Source organism: Ictalurus punctatus, chromosome 1 (genome assembly GCF_001660625.3).
Source record: "Ictalurus punctatus breed USDA103 chromosome 1, Coco_2.0, whole genome shotgun sequence".
Classification (NCBI taxonomy): Eukaryota; Metazoa; Chordata; class Actinopteri; order Siluriformes; family Ictaluridae; genus Ictalurus; species Ictalurus punctatus.
This window is the reverse complement of record NC_030416.2, coordinates 20660294-20684630: the sequence shown is the minus strand read 5'-3', so window position 1 is coordinate 20684630 and position 24337 is coordinate 20660294. Positions and strand designations below refer to the sequence as shown.

The 24337-nt window shown below is 38.5% G+C and overlaps 1 protein-coding gene across 2 annotated transcripts; it reads left to right on the top strand.

Moving 5' to 3' along the window:
- The first annotated feature begins 96 nt into the window (after positions 1–96).
- On the top strand, positions 97–21220 carry mtf1 (metal-regulatory transcription factor 1). 2 transcript variants are annotated; one of them, XM_017475296.3, is made up of 11 exons: positions 257–393; positions 1687–2200; positions 11239–11477; positions 12641–12772; positions 13101–13174; positions 13394–13527; positions 14022–14099; positions 15704–15806; positions 15898–16466; positions 18455–18512; positions 18680–21220. In XM_017475296.3, the coding sequence occupies exons 2-11, from the start codon at positions 1739–1741 to the stop codon at positions 19087–19089; spliced, it is 2259 nt and encodes a 752-aa protein (XP_017330785.1). In that variant the 5' UTR covers positions 257–393; positions 1687–1738; the 3' UTR covers positions 19090–21220. The 2 variants fall into 2 exon arrangements, with proteins under 2 accessions (XP_017330790.1, XP_017330785.1); XM_017475301.3 differs by lacking the exon at positions 1687–2200 and having other exon boundaries at positions 97–393.
- Positions 21221–24337: the final 3117 nt, after the last annotated feature.

The following is a 24337-nucleotide window of genomic DNA, read 5'->3' as shown; positions in this document are numbered from 1 at the left end:
TTTTCCCGCTTAAAAGCCATGCTGGTTTTGAAATAATTATACTTTGCTTTATTCTTTTGTTACACAAGACTAGAGATTTAGTCCATATTTTCAGGTTTTATTTCCAGATTTTTACTATATTTGCTTACTTGCTTGGTTAGATACGTGTGCACACACAAGGTTAAAAGCTTTAAGAAGAGCAGAAGCTGTGTGGATGTCTGGAGTGGGCGTTGGGACTGCTCTGAGCGCTGAATGGTGAGGAGGCAGAGCAGTAAACAGCGCACACAGTCACTTCCCAGGATGCTTCAGGATGAGGAACTGGAATTTGACGTTGTTCAATCATGGTGGGGAGGGGAAGAGAAGAAAGTGCCAGTAATCACAATTATACACGCATTTGACGTCTACTTGAAACAGGTATTTTTATGTAGCGTTTTCTGTTGCACATGTACATTGCCGCAGGTGCTTGGTGTGTGTTATTTGTGCGGGTTGTCTTGTCCTCGCAGCGCGTGCACTTCACCATGTTGCCCCGCAGTTAGCCGCTCACTCAGCTGCCTGATTTCTGGAGCTTCTTAGCTAGCGTTAGCCACTTAGCTCGCCTATGTAATGTTTTGGTTGCTGTAGCGTTGCTGCTAAAATCTTACCTCGGGTCATGTTCCCAGAAATTGTAGTCACTCTAATTTAGCTCGGTCGCAATGTTCCTAATGCTCACACCCACTGTCAAAACAAGCTAGCTGGCTATCATCTGATTCTGAATGAGCCTCAGAGTTAGCGACGAGCTAGCTTGCTAATATTTAGCTAGAATATTTTGTCTAAGTACGTTAAATATTTCAGCATGTCCTATGTTGACGCGTTTAAGCCTTATGCGGGTGTGGTTTTTGTTTGGTTTATCCAATTTGTGTAATCGTGCACACTGTAATATAACAACATTTTGTCATACAAGCTAGCTTAGCTATCAGGTTAGCTAGTTGGGCTAAGCAGCTGGCTAGAGCTCCGACATACGTAGAACTGGTTGTGTGAGTGGTGTGTACCTGACAGTCCTGGTTTCGCATGAAAATGTACTAGACAAAATGAATTATTCACTTTCTCGGAATAGACAATATGTCAGTGTGTCAGTGTGGTTGCAGTTACTACGCAGCGCTAGACTTCTCATTAGCTGTCACTGTCCCGACAAACTCAGAAAGTTCCAGAAACCACTAGAGCAGCTTTTAAACTGTGAAGTTTCACACTTCTTAAATATATGATTGTACGCCTTAAACAATACTGTTTGCTGTGAAGTGGTCGTAAAAATGTTAGCTGCACAACATAAAACATCAACTGTTATTTGGAGTGTGAGAGAATGTTCAGTTTGTTCTTTTTAATGTCATGAAGGATGAATACGCTTCTAGTGCAAAATACCTCTTTTTGTTTCCAGTCTTATGCAGCTGTAACATGGCGGTGATGTCAAAGGTGGCCATGAACTGGTTTCTCATTTCGACCTGTTTGTTTTCGGAGCAGTTTGAGGCTCCTGAATTACAACCGTATATATCATTTGAACTGTTTGGACAAATTTCACAACAGTGAAAATTGTGGTGTCGCTGTATTTTGTAAAATAAGCCAGATCTCTTAGCTCAGTAGATAATTTTTTTTGTGTTACTGCCTTCTCCTGTAAAATCTGCACGAAATGGTGTTGACTTTTCACTCATCAGTGAATATCTGGATGGTTTTTAGGCAACATAAGCACTTGGACGGGTATATAGGACCAAGCAGCCTTGTCGGGATCATGGGCGAGAATGGCCCTCAAACTGAGACAGCCATGTTCTTTGAAGAGGATGAGGACGATGTTGATAAACTGGGAAGAGAGGACGAAGACGAATGCAAAATAGCCAATTCCAGTAAAGAGGACACGCTGATTCCCAAGCCCTCGTCGTCCTCAGCACGGGTGTACGATCGCACCACGGTACTCATTGAACAGGACCCTATTCATCTGGATGAGGAAGGAGAAGAGGACGGCCACTGTGGGCCAGACGACGATGGTGTGGCATTTTTGACCGATGGAGATGAGGAGGGGACTCTGGCCTTCATGACGGACCCAGACAGCATGGCACAGGGCTACGTGCACCACACCATTTCCCCGGATCAGATCCAGTTCATCATCAATCCCGGGTCCACCCCCATGCCCCGCAACATTGAAGGAGCCACTCTTACGCTGCACTCCGAGTGCCCAGAGACCAAGCAGAGAGAGGTATGAACCTTTTGGCAAACTACAGTGGCAGAAATCTTAACCAGGTGTTTTGATTTCAAATTATTCACCAGGATTTGTTGTATTTTAGCCCTGAGCATAGCTAAGGGATGGCTACTGCCAACATAGTGTGAAGTCATAGTATGAAGCATGGCCTCCACAGTAAGACATTATTGTTAGTAGTAATAGTAGTACTAGTAGTCAGTGTGGTTGCATACGATGTCAAACTGAACAGCAAGTAAATCTCACCGTGATCGCTTCATTAACAAACTCCCACTATGACTAAAGGTTTGTTACTTCGTTGTCCAGCAGAGAGGAACAAGCAAACGTAGCTGCCTAGCACATAAGTTTGCCCTGTCCTAGATTACCACCCAAATAAAGTCAATGGGTCTAATCTGGCCACCCCATTGTTAAAGGTCTGGTGACACCCCTCATTATCAGTGAAAAAAACACTATAGAAAATGTACTCTAGATCCACTGAGACTTCTGAGACAGATTTCAGTGCTGGGTGCCATAACTGTACCATAACAGGAAATGGATGGTAAAGCAAAATTAAAGGTATTTAGCATATTTAAGTACAGCTATTCTGAAACGAGTTTAGGAAAGTAAGCCTGTGTGTAGTCTGCACATGTTATTTTTCCTTAATGCCTAATGTAGACTGGTGTGAATTCTTTTTGAAACAAATCAAGCAGGTGTTTAAGGCAAGTGTCCTGAGTTGTCCAGAGTTTTGAAACATAGACTCCTGCTTTAACTGCTATTGATAACCCTGTTTTTATTTATTGGCCTGTCTCATAACGTGCAAAGAAAGTCAGGAACGAGAGATGTTTCATTCACACATGGTCTCACTTCCCTGTGGCTGCATGTGATAGATTGTTTTCCTAACATCTCTTGCTCTCACAGCTGGTGCCGTCTTGTCTTTCAGAGTCAGCTAAAATTTAAAAGAGCAAGATTGCAGCACTGTACAATTTGTCGTCTTTCAGTAGAATACTACATTTCCCTTGAGATTAGGACTCTTGTATTCATTTCAGAACCATCAGCTCGGGGGTTTTAATGACATGCTGTAATTAATAACTTAGCCCTCTTTGCTGTATGTTAAATAAGGGGTTCTCCACATTTTTGCAGCCAGACATTCCTTTAAAATAAATTCCACAGACCTCATCAATCCAGACTTATTTTATGAACGTAATCCAACTATTCATATGTTATGCTCATTATTTATACATGTACATTAATCCTCTGGCTGTTTATTGAAGTCACAGAGCTTTTTATTCCTGAACTTTTCTCCAACACAATTCATTAGGTCAAAATTGACATTTTGATATTGATGTATTTGATATATATATTGGTTTAAATATATTCAGCCCAAACAGGCTAAATATGATAACTAAAGAAATAATATAATAACTTGGGGTGGGTTGTGATTTCCACCACTGTAAGATAACATCTCAGACCCCTTGATTATGCTTCAGGGATCCTGGACCTCACATTAAGTGCCACTGCACTCGACAGTAGATCTGTTACAGTACTAGTTATCTGAAAAGACACTGTTTTATACCATGGTGTGTCAGAATACTCGATTCTGATTGGCTGGAAGGTGTACATTAAAACCATTTATACCACAATGATTGGCGAATTCTCGATTCTGATTGGCTGACAGATGTTCTGAGGTGTGCAATAATGTTTCATTAAATGCACGGCTAACGTAGTTCCGATCAGGTCTTGACTACCTTACAGTTCTGGATCACCTCACCAGGTTAACTGAACTAATAGAAAAGTTAGCCCACTGTACACCACAGCACACAGATCTAACAACAATCAAAATGACAGAAAATTTAGATTTTCCAGAAACATGTAAGGAGTAATTGACCATGGGCCGTTGAATTATTATAAAAATAATGTGCAGCCGAGGTGGTATTGCATCCAGGAGGCGAGGCGGAGGCTTGGGCTATTGATATGCAGTTACTGGAGAGTAGGGATGGGCGATATCTTATCGTTTGCGATATTACCGGTAGAGATTCTCCCCACAATAAGAATGATTCTTCCTGCAATAATAATGATAAAGCCTAGTTGATGACGTATTTCTGTGTGCGACGGTCTGCAACCCATTCACAGTTCATGTACAGAGCGAAAACAAGTATGGCTGAAGAGGAGCTACCTCTACAATCTGGAACTGGTTTGGTTACAGAAAATCAGTTTTACTTTTAGATCAATGTTTGTGTCTCTGAGACTCTCAAGATCACAGCCATCACTTGGAGCCAAAAACAGTGGTGCATGGTACTATATTTATATCATCACTGATATCATTATCATAAGAAATACCAGAAAATATCCTGATCTCGTTTTAAGTCCATATCGCCCATCCCTACTGGAGAGAGAGCGCAAGCAAGAAAAAAGAAATAGAGTACATGTGATAAGCTGGCAAACAAGTATCAATATTTCTTTATCTATTCGTTGTATTTTCTGCAGTAATGAAAAAGACTATGAACTAGTAGGCCTATCAATATTTATTTATTTATTTATTTATTTATTTATTTATTTATTTATTTATTTATTTATTTATTTTTTATTTATTATTAATAATAAATTTAATTTTTTAATTATCAGCATGACACAAAAAAACTGATCTCTCTCCAATAACTGCACATCAGTGGCTCAAGCCTTCTTTACTAGCTCTAAAATGATTTGGAATTAGTAAGGAGGCTTGACATGGGATGCGTAATAAATTAGTTCCACACACGAGTGTTTTAAGGACAAAAACATCTGAACAATGTCTTGAGGTGTGGTTATAAGCAAAATAATGCCACCGGTATTTCTGGTTAGCGTTCTGAATTAATGCGCTGCCTTTAAACAACAGTAACCATAGTAGCATACAGTTACAGTTGAATACAGTAGTTAAATTCACAGCTTCATTATTATTAGGGACAGTAATTTGCTCTCTCTAATAACTATATTATAATTCATTCATATAAATGTAATATTATCGCACTACTTTATCTCTGTGTATGATTTAGAGCAGGCAGAATTCTAGATCTTATGACCCGTACATAAAATAACTAACAAAATTAACTGTTATTTTTATATTTTCAGTCAAATTTTGAGATGCAAACATCAATGACAGCTTTAACTTTTACCAATGCTGGTAAGCGTGATGGTATAAGTGGGATAGTTCATGGCTTGGCATGCATTACACTATGCATTACACCAAACTTAAAGTATTCTTTTGGACAAAGCCGTAATAAAAAAAAAAATTTTTTTTAAAACAATTATAAAAGTTAAGTGCAATGCTTTGTGACAAAGACCTTGATCTAGACATGTAAATTCAGAACATAAATCAAATTTATATTGGGACTATTTAGAAATTTTCTGAGCCATTTTCCTTGTTTTTGTTGTCTGAAAGTGTTTGTCTTTCATAATTCAAGCTATTCAAATTCTCTACATACCATGTATGCCCTCTTTTTCTTTTTTTGACTGATACAGATAAAATTATTTACTAAAATAGTAAACCAGCAACCATTTTCTCTACTCTTGCCATGTTTTTGACAAGGGCATTTCAGATCTGATATTATCTGGTTCACATTTCTGCCACTTTTTCCCCCCTAAACTAAACCATGGCAAATTGTCTTGGCAGAAAAGGATGTCTTTTCTTTCAGTAAAACAAGATCAGGTATGGAAAAAATATTTATTCTAAGGAAACAGTTAAAATGACAAATCTCAGCTTGAATAAAAGTTTACAGCCTACATGCTGTGCAGTGTTCCCTGTGGGGAAAAAAAAAACATAATCAGGATCAACCGGATTAAAGGTGTAGTATGATTTTCAGGTAGGCACTGGTGAAGAATTGAATAATTATAACAACAATAATTTTCAAATGGATTTTGATTGTAGTGGATGATGTGGAAATTGTCTTTCACTTTAGAGAACGTTAACACTTGTTGCATATACACTATTTTATTTATTTATTTATTTATTTTACCTTAACTGCTGGAGTTGTTGACGATAACAGCCATGTTTGAGTATTTTTAGCAAATCTGATGCTGTGGTTGTCGTCAGCAGCCTACCTTTATTTGCATCACAATGACATGCAAATGGGCCGCTGCATTGTGCTCCCAGCTCATGGGATTTGTGTAACACACGGGCTGCTTTGCTCAGTCTGTCACTGTGTAGGCGGAGGTGGGTTGCACCTCTCCACCCATTTACAAATGATACAAAGCCTGATGCAGGCCAGACAAAACCAGAGGCTGCATTCTGAAGCTTTACATTTGGTACCAGGATCTGATTTGCCAACAAAAAGAAGTGGTAATATACTGTCTGATAAGGATTACAATATAGGAAGTTTTCTGCTTAATTGTGTGTGAAATTTCTGGTTAAAATAACCAAAGATATGCAATGAAATAACCACTTTAAACCCTGAATGGTTTGTGTTCAGTGTAAATAACAGGCTCCTGAAATCTTGGAGTGAGTATGGAGAGAAATTAGCATGTAGTCATACAAATATAAACACACTGCAGTTTTAAAGACTTTTATCATTGTTTGTTCTGTCCTTATCACTAGAGACCAGCATCAGATTAGACAACAGATTTGCTGTTTTTGTCAGATTAAAAAAAATCTTTAAAAAGCCCCACATTCTTGTTTTCTCTCGTTTTTATGCAAGATTAGAAATTATTTATACCATGGGCTGTTGGAATTCTCGATTCTTATTGGCTGGAAGGTGTGTGTGAAAACTGTGTATACCACAGATAGTTCTGGACCGTATAATCACTGTTCTATATTAATCTGCTGCTTATAAACAACTGTAACTATAGTGGCATACAGTTAAACTCACAGCTTCATTACTAGTAGACAAATGCCGTAATTCACACACACACACACACACAGTCTCTCTCTCTCTCTCTCTCTCTCACGCACACACATGTATTCGCTTGCTCATTTGCTCTTTCTTTTCTCTAATAACTATTTACTATAATTCATTCAAATAAATGTAATCTTATAGTACTACTTTTTCTCAGTGTATTTAGAGCAGGTGGAATTCTAGATCTAACGGCCCATGCAGTGAGGGGAAAAAAGTATTTGATCCCCTGCTGATTTTGTACGTTTGCCCACTGAAAAAGAAATGATCAGTCTATAATTTTAATGGTAGATTTATTTGAACAGTGAGAGACAGAATAACACCAAAAAAATCCAGAAAAATTCATGTCAAAAATGTTATAAATTGATTTGCATTTTAATGAGGGAAATAAGTATTTGACCCCTCTGCAAAATATGACTTAGTACTTGGTGGCAAAACCCTTGTTGGCAATCACAGAGGTCAGACGTTTCTTGTAGTTGGCCACTAGGTTTGCACACATCTCAGGAGGGATTTTGTCCCACTCCTCTTTGCAGATCTTCTCCAAGTCATTAAGGTTTCGAGGCTGACATTTGGCAACTCGAACCATCAGCTCCCTCCACAGATTTTGTATGGGATTAAGGTCTGGAGACTGGCTAGGCCACTCCAGGACCTTAATGTGCTTCTTCTTGAGCCACTCCTTTGTTGCCTTGGCCGTGTGTTTTGGATCAGTCATGCTGGAATACCCATCCATGACCCATTTTCAATGCCCTGGCTGAGGGAAGGAGGTTCTCACCCAAGATTTGACGGTACATGGCCCCGTCCATCGTCCCTTTGATGCGGTGAAGTCGTCCTGTCCCCTTAGCAGAAAAACACCCCCAAAACATAATGTTTCCACCTCCATATTTGACGGTGGGGATGGTGTTCTTGGGGTCATAGGCAGCATTCCTCCTCCTCCAAACACAGCGAGTTGAGTTGATGGCAAAGAGCTCCATTTTGGTCTCATCTGACCACAACACTTTCACACAGTTGTCCTCTGAATCATTCAGATGTTCATTGGCAAACTTCAGACGGGCATGTATATGTGCTTTCTTGAGCAGGGGGACCTTGCGGGCGCTGCAGGATATCAGTCCTTCACGGCGTAATGTGTTACCCATTGTTTTCTTGGTGACTATGGTCCCAGCTGCCTTGAGATCATTGAGAAGATCCTCCCGTGTAGTTCTGGGCTGATTCCTCACTGTTCTCATGATCATTGCAACTCCACGAGGTGAGATCTTGCATGGAGCCCCAGGCCGAGGGAGATTGACAGTGTTTCTTCCATTTGCGAATAATCGCACCAACTGTTGTCACCTTCTCACCAAGCTGCTTGGCAGTGGTCTTGTAGCCCATTCCAGACTTGTGTAGGTCTACAATCTTGTCCCTGACGTCCTTGGAGAGCTCTTTGGTCTTGGCCATGGTGGAGAGTTTGGAATCTGATTGATTGATTGCTTCTGTGGACAGGTGTCTTTTATACAGGTAACAAGCTGAGATTAGGAGCACTCCCTTTAAGAGTGTGCTCCTAATCTCAGCTCGTTACCTGTATAAAAGACACGTGGGAGCCAGAAATCTTTCTGATTTAGAGGGGGTCAAATACTTATTTCCCTCATTAAAATGCAAATCAATTTATAACATTTTTGACATGCGTTTTTCTGGATTTTCTTGTTATTCTGTCTCTCACTGTTCAAATAAATCTACCATTAAAATTATAGACTGATCATTTCTTTGTCAGTGGGCAAACGTACAAAATCAGCAGGGGATCAAATACTTTTTTCCCTCACTGTATATAAAATAACTAACTAAAATTAGCCATTATTATATGAGGTATACATAAGGGATAATCCATGGCTAGGTGTGTGTTACACAATTTTAATGAACAACATGGAGGCACCCACCCTCTGCTTCGTGTCAGGTGGTTATTTGCCTCCACGTCATGCATTAAAATTGTGTAACACACACCTAGCCATGGATTATCCCTCATGTATAACTCATAATAATAATAATAATAATAATAATAATAATGGCTTAATAAAGTTTTCCTTTTATAGAACTACTTTTTAATTCCTGAATAGATAATGACAGTGTAACATGGCATTATTTTTAGTGAGAAAGAGGAGAAGATTTTAACTTTTTTTAACAGCCTGAATCCTTATTTTGTTAGAGTACTATTGTGCTCTGTATAGCAGTATGCTGTGTATAGCAGGACAGTCAGTTTGGCAGTGAAGTGAGCCTTTTCACCATGTATTTGGTGGAGATTGTGTGTGCATTCTGCTCCCTTGTACTGACAAGACTTGCTTCACAACCTAACATTTAGGTTGTTCAGTATTTCATACGTTCAGTATTTCATTAAGCACTACATTTTTTTTAAATTATAGTGTGACTTCTCATTCTTAGAGGGCCACTGAATTATTTTACTTTGAGATAGAATACACCTCATTTAGCCTACCAGATACAGTAAGTAGTTTAGTTCTTTAATACACAAAGTATAATTAGATAAAACCTGAGCTTATAATAAAAGCAGACAAGGGATGTTTGACAGTTTCACAATGTGATAACCTAGTCAAAAATATCCAGCAACCATTAAAACATTTAATTTAATATATTAGCGTTATACTCAAACAATTGGCTTGACAGTTATATTCAACAGGTTTTTTTTGGTCACTAGAGATACAGAACCCTACATTGTAAAGGCTCTTGATTTTCTTTGCCTGTTGATAATTTCATACACAAAAGAACAAAGATTTAATCCCTTACCACTTTTAAATTGTAGCAAAATGCTCCTACGCAGCTGATTTGATCCAACTGGGGAGGAGGATAAGAAGTGTGTGTATATAAAATGTGTGTGTGTATATATTAATATATGTATATTTATTAATATACAGACTTGTAGGTGACTCAGAGTAAATCTTTGAATCTAACAATAGATGATAAACAATAAGCGATCCTTGAGTAATTGCCTTTGATGTTTTCATGTTCTGCAAATTTGAATCAGCTTTGAACATTAAAACACTGACTATGTTTACATGGAGAGCAGTAATCTAATTATTGACCTTACTCTGAATAAGACAATATTGTGATTAAGGTGTTTACATGAGTTGTGTTTAGAATACTCCTTTCATGTTCCCGTTTTACATGTTCTAGAACATAATTAGATTAATGACACACGTAATTACGTCACCGCGCCACGCCGTCTGACATCCCTCCAGAATTTCACGTATCAACATACAGTTAGTCTTCGTTATGGTACCGTGTATATAGTTTTGGGTGCTTTTATTTATTTATTTTTATGAACGCTTCAAGTGCAGTTAATTATTTGTCATGCTGTACATGCAAATGGACGACTGCTTGAAGCCGTGGGCCGCATCCCAAACCGCGTGCTTACCGTCTATATAGTAGCCAAGATACATGTATTTTTCCCCACTACAAGCCTATAGTCGGCAAGTACGCTGTTTGGGACTTCGCCGTACTCTCTTGTTCGCCGTAAAATGCTGAGCACTGTTTACGTGTCCTGTCGCAGAATGCGGTGAAAACTCTCAGACGACATTAATAGTGTGATTAAGGTGTTTACATGTCTGTAATACACGTCGATAATGCGACTAAAACAGGAATACTCCATGTCTTAATTCGATTAGTGTTTACTTCGAGTATGACCTTAATTAGATTAAGGTAATTAAAAATTGCTATTTACATGCTAGTTTCTTAATTAAACTATCGTCCTAATCGGGTTAAGAGTGGATTATTTTTGTCCATGTAAACGCACTGACTCTCACAGACCTATAAGGTATTATGACAGCAAGGCAATATGGTGTCATCATTTATAATTCATTAAGCATAGACAGCGACTAAAGAGGTTGGTGTATGTTGTGTTGCTGCTGTTAATGAGGGTGCTACGGCTTGGTATCCTTTCATGCTGATTTACATCAGCATTGTTTTTCTTGGCAGTGTTTGACTTCAAGAAGTTCTGCGCAGTGGGAAAGAAACCATAAAATCAGATATATATTTTTTTCTTTCTAGCTTCAATTGGATATACCAAAAAAAAAATTGTGAGTCACAGAGATGTCAAAATTAGTCTACTTATTATAGTTTTGTCTGCTTTTTAATACTTTTTAAAAAGTATTAAACAAGAGATTAAACAAGAAAACCAGAGTTTTATCTCTTACATTCTTCATAATGGTGTCTGTGCAGGTAAAGAGGTACCAGTGCACTTTTGAGGGCTGCACTCGCACTTACAGCACGGCGGGAAACCTGCGCACACATCAGAAAACACACCGTGGTGAATACACCTTTGTTTGCAACCAGCAGGGCTGTGGTAAAGCCTTCCTGACCTCCTACAGCCTAAAGATCCATGTTCGAGTGCATACTAAAGAAAAACCATTTGAGTGTGATGTACAGGGTTGTGAAAAAGCCTTCAACACACTGTACAGGTGAGGATCATTTCAGGAGAAAGACTGTAGGCTTTTAAGTGTTTTTTTGTTTTTGTTTTTTAAAATAGTGATGTTGCCATATGTATAGCCAAACATTATGACTTTCAAAGAGGCAATGTGCCTTTCCTGCTCAACATGTATGCTCACAACATCGTAGTGTAGTTGTCATCTTGTTGCCATGTAGAACTTGTTTAGTGCACTACATGCCCAATACAGTACCATTTGAGATTCAGCTACAGAGAAGTGAGATTTGGGTAATCCGTATTATATATGTTTTATCATTTTTAACAATTTGATACATACTATAAAAATATGTAGGAAAGGAAGTTTATCATACATGGCATGCATTTCTCCAGAGCTCAGACCTTCTTCAGAAGGTCATTTCATGATCAATGAAAATGATATTGTTTTAAAAGAAGCAGAAGACTTGGACTATTATAACAGCTATAGAGTTATACTAGCAAATAAAATCAAAATACATTTATGCAGCTTGATATTTTATTGATATATAAAAAGTCCATTTATAATCACATTGTGGCACACTGAATCAAAATCAAATCCATTACCCTTACTATTTACTGTCCCCTGAGCATTGTTTCATGTGTCCTTGAGCCATTCTGTAGATAGGACTTCTGCTACGGGACAGCTGCATGTCATAACTCTCTTGTAGTTCATATAGACAGGGGAGTAGAAATGACTCTGGTGGCCTCATATTATCTGAGAGACTTCTTGATTAACACTGAGCCTAAAGTCATAGAGAAGGTTGCAGACAGCTGTGGTCAAATAAGTTCTGTTATCCTGCTTTCACACTTGTAAGTGACAGGAGATTGTGGCAGTGTAAGTTCACATGACTGGCCCACTGTGCCCAAATGACATTGTTCATCATTGAAAGTATTTTTTTTTTTTTTTCAATTTATTTTATTTTTTAATAATCAAGAATAGTACTTATAGACAAGTGTCAGGATTAACACTAGCCTCTAAGTTTTAGTCCTAAGACTTGCATAGTTGTTTGTGAGACCAAGTTTTCACTGCACATTCATTTGATTATGTTTTAGACTAAAACTGTAGTCTTAATCAAATATTTATCTTTTAAAATCATGTCTTTAATATTTATATGTTTAATTTTAGTAAACATCTTGTGACTTCTCACTGTCTCATTTTAGGCTGAAAGCACATCAGCGACTGCACACGGGGAAAACATTTAACTGTGAATCAGAAGGATGCACAAAGTACTTTACCACTCTCAGTGACCTGAGGAAGCACATTCGTACTCACACAGGGGAGAAGCCATTTCGGTGGGTTACTTTGTCATGTTGTGTTTACAGATTTACCAGGATCTAACTTTCTCCTGCCTTGGTATTCTACTTTAGAAAAGAAATATCTACCTATCTATCAATCTATCTATCTCATTTATTCTGCAATATCCCTTCAGTTTAAAGTCTGTTTGGTTTTTCTGTCTGAGAAATCACTATCTTATAATTACCATTTTGATGGGAATGATGATTAAAAAGAATGTAGAAATAAACGTTGTTCATTGGTCAAGTTGCAAATGTGCATAATTTAAAGAAGAGATTTGAATGTATATTTTTAGTCATCTGTGCACACATTACACCCTTACTGCAGGTGTGACCATGATGGCTGTGGTAAAGCTTTCGCTGCTAGTCACCACCTGAAAACACATGTGCGGACACACACTGGTAAGATATAATGTTTCATCATTTGACTTTGAATAAGGGAAATGGGCTGCCACTCATAATACTACTCACTGCATTGTGCTTTTCATGGTCTTTTGACCTATTAGTCTGTCACGGTCAGAATATAATGCTACAGTTTCTGCATTAATCCCGTTATAACACTAGCTAAACAGAAAATTTTGATTTTGTGTAGTATAATCTCTGTTCCTTGTTCCCAACCAGGAGAGAAGCCCTTTTTCTGCCCTAGTGATGGCTGTGAGAAGACGTTTAGTTCACAGTACAGTCTGAAGAGTCACATTCGGGGCCATGATAAGGGCCCTTCATACCCAATTAGCTTCAGCCATCCTCTGTCAGAGGTGGGTCACTTGGTTTTGTTGTGAAGTGAACAAATTTCCAGTTTCCTTCTTAACCAAAATGTGTAGATAGTATTGGTGTTTTAGTGATTAAACCCCAAAAGGCACACTAGACACAGTGATATTGTTTCATGTAGTCAGATTACACTCTGTGCTGTTTGAATGTCATCAAAATCTGCATGAATGTTGCAAAATGCAGAACTCGATGTCACTGTCTGGAGTTTTCACAGTAATGCAACTGAGATCCAATCATTTATTTGATTATTTATTACCAGTTGTTATTTTGGCCATTGCTGGCACAAAAATCAAATAAAAGTTAAAACCACTTTTGTAAGAATGTTTTGGATTGTTATAAACTCAGCAAAGTGCAGGGTGTTTCATTATAGATAAAGATTCATAAATAAAAAAAGTACAGTCAGTTAACATGTCTGTTTTATCATATGGATTCTGTTGATGGTGTCCATCACTGGTTAAGCTTCATGAATGCTCTTTTACAGGATGCAAATCATTCACTGTGCCTCAGTGATTTGAGCCTCATTTCCACAGACTCTGAGCTTCGAGAAAATATCAACAATGTGAGTGTTCGTCAGCTCTATAAATGTTTTTTTTTGTTTTGTTTTTTAGTTTCACTGAAGGCTAGTGCTGTGACTGATTTTTCTCAACATTTAATCTATCAATCACCTGTTTAATATTTTACACCAGATCAGTCATCAAAGTTAACAAATTAAGGAAATAAGGACGACATCTTGGCAAGTGAAAATATTAGATATATTCGACTATATTCAAAATATTTTCACTTACTAATGTCATTTTTGCATTGTAAATGTACAGCAGGGTAGGGATGTCACAATACCAAAAATCTAGTAGTTGGTACCGATACCACCAAAAGTACACGATACTCGATACCAAAGTCGATACCACGGTGTGGTATAAAAATAAAATTTCAAAAATAAAATAAAAAAAACTCTCCTGGAGGACATCCTCCTCTGGCTGATACTAGCAAGGGGGGGATAATAGTTATCTAACACTGTCTGATAATGAGTGGACGTGTACTCCTGAACGCACACACACACCCACACCTTATACTCTGAATGTAAGCATTAGTTTAAATTCACTGATATGGTGGCAGACCAAAATGATTTATTAAAAGCATGAACATGTGAATAATTGTTAGTGACATTAGGCTACATTTAGCTGACAGGACACGGGCTGAATGGCTATGCATGGTGGCCCATTCTGAGGTAGTTTATAACACTGCAGTGTGTTAGCGTCATTAACAAATAACAGGCTATGCAAATATTACATGGAGCATAACGTTAGCTGGTTTCACGGCCACAATGCCAACTGCCTCAAACAAATATAATATAGGACCGCCTTTCAGGTGCTTCGCCAAATTCCAAGTGTGTCCTCACTTTGTTTGAAATGAACGATAGCATCAGTTGCACACCGGAAACCAATACTAGCTTTCCTTTCAACGAGTCGGGGCGGAGCTAAACTTGTTAAGCTAAGCTAATCTTTTGTAGTTTTTCCCGTGTGCTTGTAGGCGTTCCTCTTCTTCACCACTTGTGGACCGTCTAAAACACTTGCGTGTATTTGCTGCCCCCATCAGGTCCGGAAGAATTGCAACCTCTGTACTTTCGTTACAATTGGTACCAACAGAAATGCAGAAAAACAAGTACCGTCACGTTTTAAGAATGTTGGTACCGACTTGGTACCGAAGTATCGGTTCTTGTGACATCCCTACAGCAGGGGGCAGTCTTGCCACCTCACAGCTCCAGGGTCCCTGGTTCAGTCCTGAGCTCAAGTCACTGTTTATGCATGACAACGAGTTTCTGTTTTCGTGTGGGTTTCCTCTAGGTTATCTGGTCTTTTCACTCTCTCTCTCTCTCTCTGTCTCTCTCTCTCTCTCTCTCTCTCTCTCTCTTTTGTGTCAGTATTAACTTAATGTTTATTAAATAGGTTATTAAATAAATTGTACTAAATAAAGTATTCAAATTACTATTAAAATTACTATTGACATACAACTATCAATATCTTAAAGTAAGTCATAATCACAAATGAAAAGTATAAGTAAGTATACTTATGATATAAAGTTGTAAAAAATAATTTCCTGTTATATTTGAACCTTTTGACCTTGTGTTTTATGAGTATCACTCACTCCACTATGTACATGTTACAGTCTCAGAACTTGGATCTGAATAATATCACTCCTGTGAAGATATTCGAGTTGATGTTACAGAGCCCTGAAGACAATGTTAGTCAAGATGACCCACATCCATCTGGCAAGTACCTCACAAAATTAATTAGACAGTATGTGTTACACAGGTATCAAGCATGGCAACACAGTCATATTTCATTTTTCTGCCTTTTTAGACAACCTAGTGGAGGCTTTTGGCTTGGAGACGCCACCGCCTGCAGCAGTGACGGATACATCCACTCTCCTGCCCTTTTCTCAGATGCCTTCATCCTCCTCCTCTTCTAGTTCACTCACCACTCCTGTCCTAGAGAACTCCACACAGCCTGGCTCCTCTTCCTGCCAGGCAACAGCCACCAACAACTCCACACACACCTCTCCACAGTCTGCCACTTTCTCCTCTTTCCTCCATACCTCACTACAAACACCAGAAGTGCCCACTCTAGTTGCACCCGCTGCCACCCAACACTACACCCCAGTGGTGCCCACAGCACCTGACGGCTCCCTACCAGTCTCTCTCCCGACAATGGCCAGCGTCTCAAGTCCTGCATCAGCCATCAGCACAGGAGCAGCTGCAGTAGTAACGCACACAGTGCCTTTAGCAGGCAGTGCCAATCTGGCGCCCACACCCACCATCACCATTGCTCCTACGCAGGGCCTCATGCAGCCCAGCCTTGTCATGTCTGACCAGAATCTGCAGTGGATCCTCAGCAGTGCTGCCAATGCACAGCACAATCCTGAACAGCAGGTAAGAACCAAGTCAAGTCTGTAATTAACTCGGAATCCTTTAGACGTGACATACTAATAAATTGCCTTTTTACTGGCTTTTATAGTGGTGCTTGAAAGTTTGTAAACTTTCTATATTTCTGCATAAATATAACCTAAAACAAGTCCTAAAAGTAGATAAAGAGAACTCAGCTAAACAAATGAGGCAAAAAAATCATACTTGGTCATTTATTTATTGAGGAAATTATCCAATATTACATATCTGTGAGTGGCAAAAGTATGTGAACCTTTGCTTTCAGTATCTGGTGTGACCCCATTGTGCAGCAATAACTGCAACTAAATGTTTGTGCTAACTGTTGATCAGTCCTGCACATTGGAGGTATTACTTGGAGGTATTTTAGCCCATTCCTCAGTACAGAACAGCTTCAGTTCTGGGATGTTGGTGGGTTTCCTCACATGAACTGCTTTCTTCAGGTCCTTCCACAACATTTCTATTGGATTAATGTCAGGACTTTGAGTTGGCCATTCCAAAACATTAACTTTATTCTTATTTAACCATTCTTTGGTAGAATGACTTGTGTGTTTAGGGTCGTTGTCTTGCTGCATGGTGCACTTTCTCTTGAGATTCTTATCACAAACAGATGTCCTGACATTTTCCTATAGAATTTGATGGTGTAATTCAGATTTCTTTGTTCCATCAATTATGGCAAGGTGTCCAGGCCCAAATCATGATAACACCACCACCATATTTCACAGATGGTATAAGGTTCTTATGCTGGAATACTGATTTCTTTTCTCTAAACAAAACACTTTGCATTTAAACCAAAAGTTCTATTTTGGTCTCATCCATCCACAAAACATTTTTCTAATAGTTTTCTTATTTGTGATCTTTAGCAAAATGCAGACAGGCAGCAATGTTCTTTTTGGAGATTAGTGGCTTTCTAGTTGCAATCCTGCCATGCACACCATTGTTGTTCAGTGTTCTACTAATGGTGGGCTCATGATCATTAACCAATATGAGAGAGGCCTTTAGTTGCTTAGAGGTTACCCTGGATTACTTTGTGTGACCTTTGTTTCCGCGTCTTGTTCTTGTAGTGGTCTTTGTTGGTTGATCACTCCTGAGTAACTGATGGATCCCTGTTCTTTAAATAACACAGTGTGCTCACTCACACCTGATTGTCATCCCATTGATTGAAAACACCCGATTTTAATTTCACCTTCAAATTAACTGCTAAACCTAGAGGTTCACATACTTTTGCCGCTCACAGATAAGTAATATTGGATCATTTTCCTTAATAAATAATATTTTTGTCTCATTTGTTAAATTGGGTTCTCGTTGTCTACTTTTTTAGGACCTGTGTGAAACACTGATTATGTTTTAGGTCATATTTATGCAGATTATATAGAAAATTCTTAAGGGTTCACAAACTCTCAACACCACTGTATGTAGTTTATGTGCAATTAGTACAGACAATTTTGACATTTTCTTGTACTGAAAGAAGGGAAAACATGTTTAAATGGAACATACTTGGAACCACAGTGTATTTAAAATACACGACTGTGACACACACATTGGCACTCTGTCCAGGATGTACCCGGCCTTGTGCCCGATGCTCCCTGGGATAAGCTCCAGGTTTCCCCGTGACCCTGAAAATTATTAAGCGGTATAGAAGATGGATGGATGGACTGTGACACACATTGAAAATTCATGTAAAGATCTTGAGATTGGAAAGACTAGTCTAAAGACAAAGTCTAATCAAAATTCTTCTTTTCTAGTTTCATCCCGTTTCCAACACTGGAGTGATTCAGTAAAAACATAACCAGATTTCTTACACTTCCCAAGTTTTGTGGTTTCCATATTCAATCACCCAAGGCCCTGCAGTGTAGTAGCAGGGAGAGATATCCAATAATTGGCTCTGATTGATTTTGGCCTAACAAAATTGAAAACATTAATTGCTTTTCTAATTATACTTTTTTATTCCAAGTATTCTTATGCATTCCCTTACTTAGGGCCCAAAAGTGGAAAAGGTCTTCTTCACAACAGCCATACCTGTAGGAGGGCATTCAGGTATGATTAAATTGCATCCAATGTTGTTTCAGTTGTGCATTGCAGTGTTATGCCACACTTAATTTATATAAGTTTTTTTAGGATGGAAATGCATGCTTGCAGTAGAGCAGTAGGCACTGTGTGTGTGTGTGTGTGTGTACTTGATGAGCCAGTTTGTTCTGCCTCAGGGAACCCTGTGCAGCAGATTGGCCTTAGTCTCCCAGTCATCATCATTAAGCAGGAAGAGGCATGCCAGTGTCAGTGTGCCTGCAGAGATTCAGCTAAAGAAAGGAGCTCCAGTCAGAACGCTGCCCCCTCACAGCAAAAGCCTAAAGACATATCTCCACCACCTCCAACTCCTTCGGTGACACTTGCTGTTTCAGATTGCTGTTCCACCAAGGTGAGCACTCCATTTTCCTCTGGCTCCACTCAGACTTTCCACGGTGAGGCAATGGTGTCCAGTTCTCCCTCAGACAGCCTGGCCAATGTGGATGTAGTGGACCTACTCAGCCCTGAAACCACCGCCAACATTGAGGCACTGCTGATGGTCGCTGATGAGTTCTCCTTGGGTGAGGGCAACAGCGACACCACCACCTAGAGGAAGTTGAGGGTTAAACCCCCTCAGTCATTTCTTTGCATTGAATTTTTTTTTTTTTTATTGGCACCATTATTTCTAACGTTATGCAGTTTCAATCTGATTCATAAGGGTATCTTGTGTAAACCAGGGGTCGTGTGTGTCAGACATCCCAGTGTAAAAAGGCTATGATCTATGATCAGCTTTGGCCTTACTTGTTATATAAAACATGATCTTCCGGACATGGGCTGCTTAATACATGTGAATTTTTAGCTAGTATTTTACTCACAGTGCACTCTGATTAATTCAGATCTGTGCTATTTGTGCACTTTCAGATTATGGAAATGTCCCTACTGAAAACAGAGGTTTGTAATAGCCATTTGTTTGAGGTTGCTTCACTGTTTGCACTGTATAATAATTGTCCTACCAGACATTCTCATGATGTGCTATGGTCTGTTCAGCCGACTCTAACGGTCCCTGTAGCATATCAGAGAAAGGGAGTATAAAAAAAAAACCATTTGGACATATGGCTGTGGTTAAAAATGCAAAGAATCAAATAATTACTATCTACTAACTCAGATTTAAAAAAAAAAACTTGAGCAATATTATAAATCCTAATTATTCAGATGGTAACATTTCGTTATGAATCAAGTTACTTAGCCTAGTTTGGAATAGAATAGGAAATTGTATAAGGTACAGGCCAGTCATAGATTGACAACAACTCAATGCACTGAGAACTATCCACCAAGAACCAAATGTTGACCAGTCACACTGAAAATAGAAAAATGAAATATTGTTTGTCATTCACCAGAATGTACTGCACGTAAGCGTAATTGGTATATCGGGCCCCCTGAATAGATAATAAAGCCCTTTCAGGCTGCAGTCATTCAAATCCAGAACTTGCCATGTGCTATGAAAAGTATTTTATGTGTAATTTATTTAGGAAGACTACAGTAGCCCATGAAATGTGATTCTAAAGTATCTTGAAGCAGTTTCTGTCAACAGAAATTACTTGCTTTTAAGTGTAAATGATAGGTATTTGTGGTTGGCTGCCTGTAACATTAATTTAATTTTTAGATGTTAATTTATTAAAATCCTTTCTATCATTAAATCAATGCAGTACATATTTTCGATAAAATAGCCTACTTTTTAACTTGGTGGACCAAGTTATTTTCTTCGTCTTTGTTTGTTTGATGATCTCAGCCACTTTTTCTTCTTCTTGCCTTTAGGTTGCAGGTCAGGCTGGGTAATTTCCAGCCTTGTTGCTGCTTTGTTGTTACTGAAATGATTTCGGCCTCTGACCTTTCTTCCTTTATTTAGACCCATGTAAGTCTCACTGTTGTGGCCTGCTCAGGGATATAGAAAATCAAAGCAGAGGTATACAGTCTGTCCCTGAAAATACATACAAATGGCAGCAGAACTGTAAGAGCTTGAGCTGTTGTGTAATACATGCTTGTTGTGCATTACCAAGCCAAGGTTTAGATAATCAAGAGAATGTCTAGTTAACTTCCCTGCACCAGTAAGCCAGTTTATACACCACTGCTGTAGAGGTTTTAATAAGTTTATTATAATGTAAATGTCGTGTGTTTTGAAATTACAAATGTTTAAGCCCTTAGATTGTATTTGTATTTTTGTATAGAACTATGTGGGGTAATCACACTTTGGATTTGACGTGGAGGACACGACACTGCACTGCCTGTTTCCTTTGCAACCCACCTGTCACCAATTCACAATGCAGTAGATTTTGGAATGTATATGTATTTTTTTTCCCTGGGGCAGGGGGGGCACCTGGGTTAATACAGGAAATACACAAACATATTGTGCACTGTGGCATGGAATGGCTACTGTATTTATTACCCACCTTCAGGATACTGCCTTACAGTTTTGATACAGTGTAGCTTTTGGGCTACTACAATTTTTTTTATGAAAGGACTTGCAACAGAACTTCACAATCCTCACAAACTGTGACAAACTATTTCTCATTACATGACATTAAGGATGAGAAATTTGGCTAAATGTCACCTAAATTTGATTAAGGACTTTTTTAGCCAGTTATTTTTTTAGTCATAATACACAGTCACAGTTTAACACAGACAGTTTCTGACCTTTTCAAAATTTATGAAGAGCCTACAGCTATTAAAGTCTTTGCATGTCAGTGTGCTGGTTTATTCTTTTATATTATTTAGTGTTCACATTGTATTTGGAAAAATTCAAACATTCAATTGCAAGATTTTACATGATCAGCATAATGAAAAGGATGCTTTTGTCACTACTCAAATGGGGTCCAATAACAGGAATGATTTGAAGTCATAAAAAGGTTTTGTGTTGTATTGTTTTGTAAAATTAGTCAAGGCAGAGTGAGCACTAATTTTGGCCAAACCATTGTAGAATTAATCTATGCAAAAAAAATTATTTATTTATTTTTTTTTTTTAAATGTTGGTGTATTTTATGAACCCAGATCCCTCAACCAAACCTCAGCTCCCTTTGTAAATACTGAGTGAAATAACACCTTGCTTCAGTATTTAATTGTTGTTATGCAAGTTACCACTAGTGCAAATCAACTCTGTTAAGTTGCAATTAATATGTAAATGTACTACACAAGCCTTGCTACTGGGAGCAGGAAGATCTGGTCATTAAAGGAGGCCTACTTTAGTCAACAGCTATATTTGAATCTTGTTATTTAACATGACTGATTTGTGTATGGGCATTGTAATAGTTTAACAGTCGTCCTTCCACTGAAAGTTTGAGGTGCCCCAACATTATTGCATGTTATCCAAAGGGGAAATTTTTTGTTTGTTTGTTTGTTTCCCCCCCCATAAGTAATACAATTCTGTTGTAAGAGTTGTAATTGTCCATGGGTTTTTTCCCCCTCCTCTTTAATTTTGGTTTCAACAGGTTTTTCCTCAACACTGGAATCCAGTGAGTCAACAAAGCTTACTCAGTATACTCCATTTTATCCTAAATTATTATTTACCTGTGAGCTCAGTTATTTCACATATGAACGGGTCAATTACAATAAACTGCCAAGTTCATCTTTCAGTTCTCATATTAGATGATTAATACAGACTGCTGTTTATTTTAGATACTAATTTTCTCCCAAATCTCCATTTGCTTAGATTGTGAAGTTAACCTTGTTTTCCAGATAAAAGCAGAACATTGTAGCATGCAGTTGGTTGTAAATAAATAAATAAAATCAGAGCAAACTTTAAAGGGTGACAAGATAGGGAGACACAAAATGCTTCCAACAGCCTGCTTTTGATACCCAAAGTGTGACGACAAAATATAAAGGATCTGTATTTTTAACGAATGTACAATGTGAAAATGCTCTCATATGCTTGTTTTGTATAAAGTATTATGGCAAAGTACTAACTTTTTGAACTAAATTAAGCAATATATCAGTGAAATCTTCACAGGCTTGTCTCCATTATTTATACATTTCACATCCTTTTATTTGTTATTTACATAAAAGTCTCGACTTAAAATACTGATCATAGAGTAAAGTCAGCTTGATTCGTTTGTTCCTGAAATGATGCGTCACAAAGGCCTTTTTCCTGCAAATAAACACACAAAGTAGTCAGCTGGTCCGGCAATCAAACGACATTCATATAGATTGGGGCACAGTTTACCTTTACTTTTCGCCGGATAGTTAAGAGATCTTGAACGATCATATTACATAGAGCAATCGTCTCTTCTATGGACGCTATGTTTTCACCTAGAGCTTCAGCATTGGCTGGGGACTGAAACATGCAGTTAGACTTCCAAATTATGTCCAAGAAATAAGTCTGAGCTCTTGACAGAGGAGCTCACCTGCACTGCAGGAGGATGTGTCAGCTCTCCGTTTTTGGATTCATCTATTGGATTAAGAATCATTTGTTCAGTATAATTTCTAACAGTCGATGCAAATACATCTTGTAAACTCTTTTATTTATTTATTTATTTATTTTAGTAAAAAAGTCATGTTCCTTACCTGCGCCCGACGCCATCAGTACTTCCGAATGATAAATTGCATCTGAGTTAGCTTAATTAGACTACTTTATGTAGTGGAGTTCATTGGCTACACGTGTCACGTGCCTCTCACGGATTGTCTCACTGCGGCCTGTAGCGTGTTGACGTACTGGATGTTGTAACACGCATGGCAGTGGCTGCGTCCGAAATCGAGTACTCTGACAGTGCATACTGCATGTGATGCACGTCCGTTGAAACAGTACGCACTAATCAGTGTGTGTGTAGTATGAATACAATCCCGGACATACTACATCTGCCATGTTGGCAATGTCATGTGACCTTCGACGTCGTCATAAACGCTCAAATTTTAAGGGACCACCAGATTAAAGCAACCGCACTAACGGCAAAATGCACATCAGGAAAGTTAACTGAATTAGTAATGTAATGTGGGCGGGGTTAACAGGCTGAGGTAAATCCGTTACCGTTAGCTTGGCCGGCTGAGGCATGATGGAGATCACGAAAAAGGTTTCAAACGCTGTGACAACTGTTTTCTTGTTTAAACTGTAAACAAGTTAACTATTTATTCGGTTATTGTTAAACAAGTCCTGTTTAACCAAGGTTTAATACTTAAAAAGAGCCGACGCATTTTTTTCTGAGCTCGTCCGCACCAGTCCCGTTGCATTATGGGATTTTGACTCGCGTAGTGTCTATCGGTTGCATACTGCACAATCTCACCGGAAGCACTGCACCAACCGGGTATTTTTCACCTACTGTTTCTTGCATCGTGAGAATTCAGACATACTGGCGTGCTGCTTTTCGTCCATTGTGTAGTGGGGCAGTACGCCATTTCGGACACAGACAGTATGTCGCTAAGTAATTCATCTACGGTTAGGGTTACAGCATCCGGTACATAGTGGATCCAATATAGTTCATTAAGTATAAACTTGAAGATGACTTACAGGAGCTTGAGTAGGATATCTGAGCTCTTTGAAAGGTTAATGTCATTCACCTGTTCTGAAAATTTGTCCTGACCACTGCGCGTAGTGTGTTTTAGTCTTGATCGATTAAGGTCCCTTTCCAGAGCTTTCACACTAACCGTCCTTAGTGGTGGAATGAATTTACAACCTCAATCCGGACCGCAGAATCTGTCACTATTTTCAAAAAACAGACCCACCTCTTCCGTGAACACCTAACTAACCCCTAAAATGCCAACCCCACATTATCCTTTTGTATAATTATAATAAATAATTTTTTTTTTTTTTTTAAAGCACTACTCTGGCACTTACATCTTGACTATGCACACTTTGCGTTTCTAGAATTCAATTA